Below are 8,943 nucleotides of genomic sequence, written 5' to 3'. Positions count from 1 at the left end.
ATATTAAATAAAAACAAATAAATCTCGAGTGAACCCTAAAGCTAGTTTAATTTTTCAAAATTTACAACTTGTGAGATCCTAAAAACTAAATTCAAACAAATTAAAAGTTGAATGATGAAATCAAGTAAAAAAAACTTTTGCAAAGAACAAAAAAAGCAACAACTAAAAAGAAAAGGATGAAATCTAATATGAAAAAAAAAGTATAGAGGGTAAAAATTAGAAAAAAAATCAAAACAAAAAATTATCTTAGATTCTATAAATAGCAATTAAAATAATATGAATCAAATCTGATAAATTTAAAAATTGAATGGGAATAAAATTTCAATTTCATAAATTATTTTAAATAAAGCAAACGATAATACAACAAAAAATATGGACTAAATCAAAAGAAAAGAAAAGTTTAATGGTTGATTTGAAAAATTATAGGGCATGCATAAGATCAGGAAAGAGTAAATAAAGGAGAAGAAAAACGAAATGGTTGTCGGTGACAAATCGACATACTCATTTATGCAGGTATCATATTTCTTATAAAAAACATGTCGACACGCATCGAAAGCAACCTCGAAACAACACTTTTAACCTCTAGAATCATATGCATACATCGTTCTAAGACAATTGAGCGACTGATGCCTGCGCATCACACGTTAGTATATTTTTTTTAAAATTCCTTTTTATTTATTTAAAATACTTAATCACCCACCCCGCCAATAAAAATCAGCAAATAAAATGATAAAAATATCATTTAACCCGATGGTTAAATTATTTGACATCAAAGGCATCGAGATCTTTTATTGTGCAACAAAATTTAAAAATTACAAAAAAGACCCCTTATTGTGAGTTAATTTTTTTTTCATTTCAAATAATAGATATGTTTATTTAACCGTGCATCTTTTTCTATAAAAAAAATACATAAGTAATCCTCGGTGAAAGCTAGAAATCTATTTATTTTAAGGGTGGTGATGTAAATTTATTGTACAATTAAAATGCAAAATGCCCATTGCTTGCCCTTAAAATCAATTTTAGAACAGTGAAAAGAAATATTTTAGGGAGGTTTTTTTAAGTCCAAGAAAGAGAAAATACTAATGGTGGATAAGAAAGGTCACCAATGGTGATCATAACAGGCGACATGAGCCATTGAAAGCATGGTTATTAGACTAATCAAGGGGCTAGGTCTCGGGTCACCGCTGTAAAAAAATAAAAATATTTTTCTTAAGGTTTTAAATATTCCACGTGAAAAGGTTAATAAATAATCCATGTGGATGTAATTTATACATGTTGTAAAAAATAAAGTTTAAAAGATTATTTTAAATGTTTTTTATCCTACATTGAAAAGATTTTATTTTATCATTTTTAAGTTGAAAGCATTTTGAACAAAAAAATTTTCTTATTCAACATTGAAAAAAACACAACTTTCTTCCTATGAATATATAATATATATACTAATAGACTTCTAATTTCCACATTGAAAAAATAAAACATTTTTTTAGTGTTTATACAATGAATTTTGATATGGACTGGTAACCAACAAGGAAAAGGTTTTAGACTTACGCATGTAAGGTTGGACCAAACAAAGATAATTTTCAATATCATATAATTGAACTCTATTTTGAAAAATAAAAAATATTTGTCTTTTTAATAATATTTTTATTCTCTTTGATTTTATTCAAGCATTTTATATTTGTGTCTATTTTTATTATCGTCTGATTAAATAAAAAATTAATTTTAACAAGCAAAGTCATTGAACACAATTATATATAAATAATCATATTGCGATATCAAATATTTTTATTTACATTCATTTTTTAAACCTTTTTCATATATTTATTTAGTTATCATTTGATGATTTTTATTTATTTAATTAACACAAATTATTTGAATAATTTTTTTGATTTACACTTGATATTGTTTATGAAAAAAAATATCAAAAAAACCTAAAAATTCACCTTTTTTTTTTCGTTGAAAAAAAAATCCAACCGGATCGCCAGTTAAATAAATATAATTTTTTATTGGATTTATTTTATTTATTTTATTTTTTCATAAAAGATTGGTTTGAAAATTTATTAAAAAACAAAAAAACACTAATGAACAGTAGAGTCAAGGACAGGCTACTTTTTGTCGTGCAGGTAAGTGACGGAGCGTTTTTATGGGAGGGCTTCTTGGATTCTGTGAGGATTCGGACACCAAAGATAAAAAGCTTAACCTAGACCGTGGTGGTCCAACACTAATCTACTTAGCTAATCATAATTTCGTTTTTTTTTTTTTTTACAAAAATTAAAACAGTATTATTAAAAAAAAAATTCAAATTTTTAATCACAGATTTATTTATTCAAATGAAATTAATTTTGAATTGATTTCTTTTAGAATCTAAATTCAAATTAAAAGGCAAATCACGAATGAGTAAATTCCGCAGGCAAAATTAAAAGGTAGATTTTTTTTGGGTAATTAAAACTTGGACGGTAGATAAAAAACTTTTGAATAGGTTGAAAAGATCATGTCAGTCTAATTCACAAGATGTAACCTTAAATCCAGACAAAAATCTAGCTCTAGACTAGGACTCAGGCCGGTTTTGTTTCATACATGATTGTTAAAATCACTTACAGAAACACAAGTAACCCATATATATATATTATTTTTTTATTTTTTTTTATAAAAACTATTTTTTTTATGTTTTAGATCTTTTAATGTGTTGATTTTAAAATAAAAAAATTATTTTAAAATATTTTTAAATTGAAAAAATATTTTAAAAAGTAACCATAACTAATTTCCAAACAAAAATTTAATGTGTTTTTCTACCTTTAAAAAAAGTTCATACATGCAAAAAAAAATTTTAGTAAAAAAAAATTAATTTTTTATTTTAATTTTAAGAAAAAAAATACTTTTTAAAAATTATAAAAAATTATAAATATCTTTTTATTTATTTATTATATTAAATTCAATTTTTAATCTTTTAATTGTTATATATTTTTTTTGTTTTGATTTTTTAAATTTTATGTTTTAAAATTTGATTTTTATATCAACTTTGATTCTTATTTTTTTAATTTGTTATTGTTTTTCTCTTGTCGTTTTTTTTTAATTAAAATTTTTATCTATTAGATTTGATCATTATTTTTTTTTATTGCTATTTATATTTGAAATAATTTATAAAATCATATATATTTTTTTAAAAAAATTTAATTATCTTTCAACTTTTTTATTTGTCAGGTTTGACCTTTATTATTTTTATTTTTATTTATTTTATTTGAAATAATTAAAAAAATAGATTATTTTTTTTTTAACTCCATGCTCCTCCAACATTTTTATATGTCAAATTTGATTTTTATTATTTTAACAAGTTTTTTAAAAAATAAAAAACATTAATAAGTTATTTTTCAATTCACTCTACATAACACAGTTAAACACTGCAAAACATTTCCCAATTAATTTTCCAAGACAATATCAAATATTAAAAACTAATTTATTTTTCAGAAATTTTCTTTCCATAAAAAATTGTTTTTTAAAAGAAATCAATTTCCAGCTAATAAATGTACCATAATTGGGAAAAAAGACTTTCTTTTTTGTCTTGACACAATTGGAATGCCCTCTCAGATAGGAATCACCATGCCGGCCACCTCCATCACAAGCTTGACCCCTGTTCACATGCTCATGTATCTGCACTGTCTTGTTCTGGAGCAGAAATTTAAAGAGGTTGGATTTATGTTAGGGTACATATCTGAACACAGGACCAGCTCAAGTTGCATATACTCTTGTCATGTCCATCCAACGAGGCATCGAACGAAGAATCACGCCACGAAAGATTCCAATTTACAACCTGAGCTTTCAAAATTTCAACCCCCCCAAGAACGACGTGAAGAGAATTACAGCAAGCTTTCATGCCTGCGATGTCTAAACATGCCAGCTAGAAACTTGAATTGAGACTGGACATGAAGAACAGCTAGAGGCTTGAATCATTTGTTTTCGTCGTAGATAATCTCTGAAACACAACCAACTTCGGATGGCAAAACCACCACCACAGAACACAATATAATGACAAAACTCTGAACAATTTAGTGATATGTTATAGATCACCACACATTTATTGCATCACCCAATTAAGGTGAATACATACAAGAATGAATGTTGGAGTGATTAAGCTCTGAAATACTCCGCTGAAATCCTGCAGAGCAATAACCTCCTGCAAGTCTTTGACACAAGGAATTATAACTGTTCTTCGTCCTTTAAACAGAAAAGAGCACAGAAGACAGTTGAGCAAGATGGAGAGAGTCGCATGTTATTTTGTCTCCCCAGTGGTTAAGAACCAGCAGTGAAAGAGCAAGGAAGGGAAACGGAAAACCACTGAAACAGTAAACATAATAATCAAGGTGCAAATAACGAAAACACAGTTGCCCTACCAACCAACCAAAGATACAAGAGCCTGCAAATTCAATAAAAAAGATGACAGGAATGGTGCAGCTAATTATGTTCATAGTAACCCCAAACTGGGAAGAATAGAAGCTCCACACGAGAAGTTAATAGTCAGTAACTCCATATGCTCAAACAGGGCATTCATAGAAAACCAAACCAGAAAGAAAATTACGAGTCTCTCCCATCCAACGACAGTGTTTCTCACTGTCCTGTGGCCAAACTCGAAAGTTATCTGCTGAAGTTTTGTCCTTGCATGTGAAAATCGATACAGATGAGTTGATAAAGGAGCAGCACAATTAATTTCAACGGAGTTTGGAACTCGAATTTTCAAGCAAAGAATTCTAATACTCTTTAAGTTCAACAATTACCCTCCTTTACCTTGAGTAGGCCTTTCTGACGAGGTTCCCGAAAAACCTCACTAGATTTGGGTCTTTTCAATGCTGATGAATTGGATTGAGAGATTAAAATTATTGGAACACCTGCAAAACAAGTTTTCTATCAGGCTTGAACACCGTCCGATGCTTAAATTAACACTGTTGCAAGAAGAATGAAGTTTAAAGATAGTGTTGTGTGTGTTCGCAGAGAAGATGATATGAGGTTGAACTAGAGAATATAAGCTCCAAGATTAAAGCCACCTCCGAGATTAAAACCCATTAGGTACAAAATGCCTCATGGATGTTTTTATATTCTCGAGTCACACAAACTTGCATAGAGATAAGTTAGTAGTTCACTATTGAATAAAAAGTATAACATGACGAAGATCATCCCTTGAGTATAGGCATGCGATAACATCATTTTGTGAACTCCATTACGGAAGAAGGATGCATGAGCATTTAATGCATGTATGTTTTGTCTCTACAGATGGTGGCGAGTGGAACAAGGGTAGTACACCTAGGATATACGCCTTGAACGGGGGTGCATGGCCAGTCCACCTAAGGGGATGTCAAGTTAGTCTGGGGAATGCTTGGCCAATCCATTGAGGGGGAAGCAAATTCAGTTCGGAGGGACACCTGACCAGTCCGTTGAAAGGGAAGCAATGTCAGTCTGGGGAAATGCTTGGCTAGTCCACCATAGAGGGATGTGAAGTCAGCCAGGGGAGACATGCGGCCGGTTCGCTAAGGAGGGGGGCGCGCGCACAACCAGGCTGAGGGGGGCTGAGCGACAGGTCCACCCAGAAGGGGAATGAGCGGTCAGTCCCGGTGCAGGGGGATGCATGGCTGATCTGTTAGAGAAGATAAGTGGTCTTGCAGACGCTTGAGTCCAATGTAGCGAGCTATGTGGAGGAACCCAAATCTTATCCCTGTCACTTCCCGACCACTATCCACTGCCATAGGTAGAATAGTCGTTCAGAAGATTCACAACGGATTTCTCTGGCCAGCCCACGCAAGTTTTGAGCTTTTGACGATTGCAATTAGATGTTCTATGCTCATAAGAAAAATTCCAAGCAAAATTATATAGAATGAGTAAGCTGTGTTTTCATCAAAAGTAGGCATTTGATTCTGTACAAACTACTAACCCACTCGTATGATCATCAATCTACGCTGTTTCACTTGAGGTTTCACTAGCAACCACGCCTATAGACTCAAGCACAGGCAGGAAAGGATCAACTTTAAACGGCAACCACCACGACTATAGACTCAAGCACAGGCAGGAAAGGATCAACTTTAAACGGTAACCACCACGACTGTACTGTGCATGAACAAAAGCGTCTGATACCATTAGTGCTCCATAGCCAATGGTCCGCTTCGCTCCCCTTAAAAGCAGGGATTAAGAAAGAGCATGAATCGAGTCAAAACTCTCCCTACCGTATAGCACACTGTCCCTTTTCGTTCTAGAAAACAAGCCAACTGACATGAACAACAAACTTACCAAACATGAACCGACCTTGAACTTTGACTCCCCGAGTTAGATGAAATAACCAGGACACCTGCATCACAAGGAGATCGATTCCAGCTAATGGTAAGTCACCCAGATATAATTTTGGCATCGCCTGGAACAACTTTTGGAAAAGGGAGCACATACAGCTCAGATATTCTATACCACGAATTCATGATGAGGAATTCAACGAGAAAAGTCAATGCAGCAGGATATGCTAAAAGCTGCATGTGGTCTAACAAATTCAGGCCACAAAAAAGGCTACATTGAAGATAAATATTTCCTTGATATTGGATTTCTAATAGGAAACATAAGAATGAATATGAGAAATACATCATGAAGGATGCAGAGATAACTGAAAACACAACTCTGTCTGATCCATTCAATAGCTGAAATTGTCAACTGAAAAAAAAAGAAGGCAAAGTAAAAACAAATGGATCTGTTTAATAAAATTAAGTGTAACCAATCACATAATTAATAAATATCACAACTCACTAATGTTTTTGTTAGCACTCAAAGAAGATTTCTGAGTCTCTCTATTCATGCTTCCAAGCATACAAAATCAATGAAAAACCAAGATTTTGTGATTTGGAATCCAGAAATCTCTGGGAGAAGGACGACGGCAACACATTTGGATCTGAAAGTGGTTGGCTAGACCATAACTTCTCGGATGACGTGCAGGTCTTGAACATAAAAACAGCATTTCCAACTGATGCACCAAAGAGCCAATTATGTACATCCCAGAACACTTCAATTGCTAGCCCGTCAACCAAAATGGTGTGGTTCCCCCGGAACTTCCATCGCAGTCGCTTCACCTGCATCACGGTCTTGCAGTCCACACGAACCAAAAGACACGGATCACTGACACCAATTGTGTCGCATTCAATCACGAGATCATGGATGTGACCATTGTCACAAAACCGAGCCTTGGTACAGAACACTTTCTTTCCAAAGACATGCTCTCTCTTGGCAACAAAAACAGCATTGGAAGGAATAGGAGTGGCACCAGCTTTCTTGAAAGCTTCTTTTCTCATATCCCCGAGAATGAGAACCATTTGCCTATCCACAACAACAGCAACATAAAAGCCCTCAAATGGTTCAGGCCCAGATCCAAATTTAGCCGATGAAAGGTCCCAGTATATGTCAATTTTACAAGAATATGCTTCTAAGCTCTTAGACCCTTTTCTTTTTGAGAACAACCACGGTTTAATATCAACCTTGCATAAACACTGATTTGCAGAATCATCAATCCCTACACTCAGGCCTTGACCCATCAAATTCTTACTCCACGTTATAGTGATCAAGCAAGATCGACCTCGAATTCGACATTGATACACACAGGTAACCAAATTCTGTGCATTTTTACTAGTATTTGAAGACGAAGAATCAGCTACTTGTATCCCATTTTCACCAAAACAAGATGGGAAATCTCTCATTTTAGCACCAAAGAACAGAACTTTACTGCTCCAAACCCTCTCTAGGACTTCTCGCTAACACTTGCTCCAGAATTTCACAGCTAAAATTAACACAGGACATAAAAAACTCAGAAACAGAAAATAAAAAAAACAAAACCACAAGTTGACAAAAGAAGAGGCTCTTACCTCAAAAACCGTATCAGAAATGCTTCAAAAACACCTAATCAAGACTTGATTTTGATCTGGGCAAGGTCTGGTTTGATGCATTTCTGCAGGAAGCCATTAAAGAAAAAGCTTAAAGAAAGCCAGAGAAACTGCTAGCCATCTAAACTGAAGACAAAAACGAGGAATGTTGGTGAGTTCTGGTAATAAAGTAACTAACGAGAGAAGCAGACAGAAAGTAGACCTGTTTCACTGTCAATGCCATCTCTAACAATTTATAATCAAAATGAAAAATATTTGAAATTTTTATTACAATAAATAAAAAGGAATACCAGATTAACAAACATGTATAGCTCAAGAAAGTGACAGCTGAAATAACGAAGGGAACAAAAAAAGGGAAACTTTACTGACAAAGCAACTGTGTATTGCTGGAAAGGCTGGTCTTTGAATAGTACTCTACATTGAGAAAATTATATATAAAAAAAAAGAGCATCTGTCTTTTCCTTTTCTCTCTATGAATGGATGTGTCTTTCAATCCCCCCCCTCTCCCTTCCCCTTTAAGTTATAACCTGACATGTCCGCATGTAGACGAGGACTGAGTTGAAAGCTTCAGTTTCATGGAAGGGACTATAAATATGAAGAAATCTTGAGGCTTCAATTCTGCATGTAATTAAGGATTTTTAAGGAAGAGACCAAGAAACATTTTTTAAAGAGAGAAACGGTTCTTTAATGAGGGGTCCAACTTCTTACGAAGTTAATGCAAGCACGATGTCACATTTAATTGAGTTTTTCTTTATAAAACACCACAGTTCGTTGGGAAATAGAGATCTCACAAAACCATTCTTCTCTCTCTTTTTAATCCATGCTGTCAGATCTTGAAATTCATAATGGACACCAGCAGATTTTGTTGATGAAATTCACAAAAAAATTATGTTCGAGGACCAACAAGACAGTGAGAATACAAAGGATGGACAATGCAGGATGTGGTCAGCATGTTAATGTTGTTGAAACAGGGGGATCTTACAAGCCAGAAGTGACTTGACCAGAAACACCTGATTTCTTTTGATAGGTGCCCACTCATAATTGGCAT

General features: G+C 33.3%; 1 protein-coding gene across 12 annotated transcripts; it reads right to left on the bottom strand.

Annotated features, from left to right (window-relative positions):
• Positions 1–4,033: 4,033 nt before the first annotated feature.
• LOC118056989 (uncharacterized) lies at positions 4,034–7,976 on the bottom strand. Of its 12 annotated transcripts, none has more exons than XR_012169867.1 (5): positions 7,878–7,976; positions 6,772–7,792; positions 5,293–6,678; positions 4,780–4,880; positions 4,034–4,649 (listed from the first exon to the last, which is right to left on the bottom strand). XR_012169867.1 is itself a non-coding variant. In XM_035069444.2 (3 exons), the coding sequence occupies exon 2, from the start codon at positions 7,710–7,712 to the stop codon at positions 6,813–6,815; it is 900 nt and encodes a 299-aa protein (XP_034925335.1). In that variant the 5' UTR covers positions 7,713–7,792; positions 7,878–7,976; the 3' UTR covers positions 4,034–6,678; positions 6,772–6,812. The 12 variants fall into 12 exon arrangements, 2 of the variants coding, with proteins under 2 accessions (XP_034925335.1, XP_073265318.1); XR_012169870.1 differs by having other exon boundaries at positions 5,918–6,678; XR_012169872.1 differs by having other exon boundaries at positions 6,271–6,678.
• Between the last annotated feature and the right edge of the window lie 967 nt (positions 7,977–8,943).

Source organism: Populus alba, chromosome 5, assembly GCF_005239225.2.
Source record: "Populus alba chromosome 5, ASM523922v2, whole genome shotgun sequence".
In the NCBI taxonomy this organism is placed as follows: Eukaryota; Viridiplantae; Streptophyta; class Magnoliopsida; order Malpighiales; family Salicaceae; genus Populus; species Populus alba.
The sequence above is the reverse complement of the archived record's forward strand: the minus strand, read 5'-3'. Positions and strand labels throughout refer to the sequence as shown.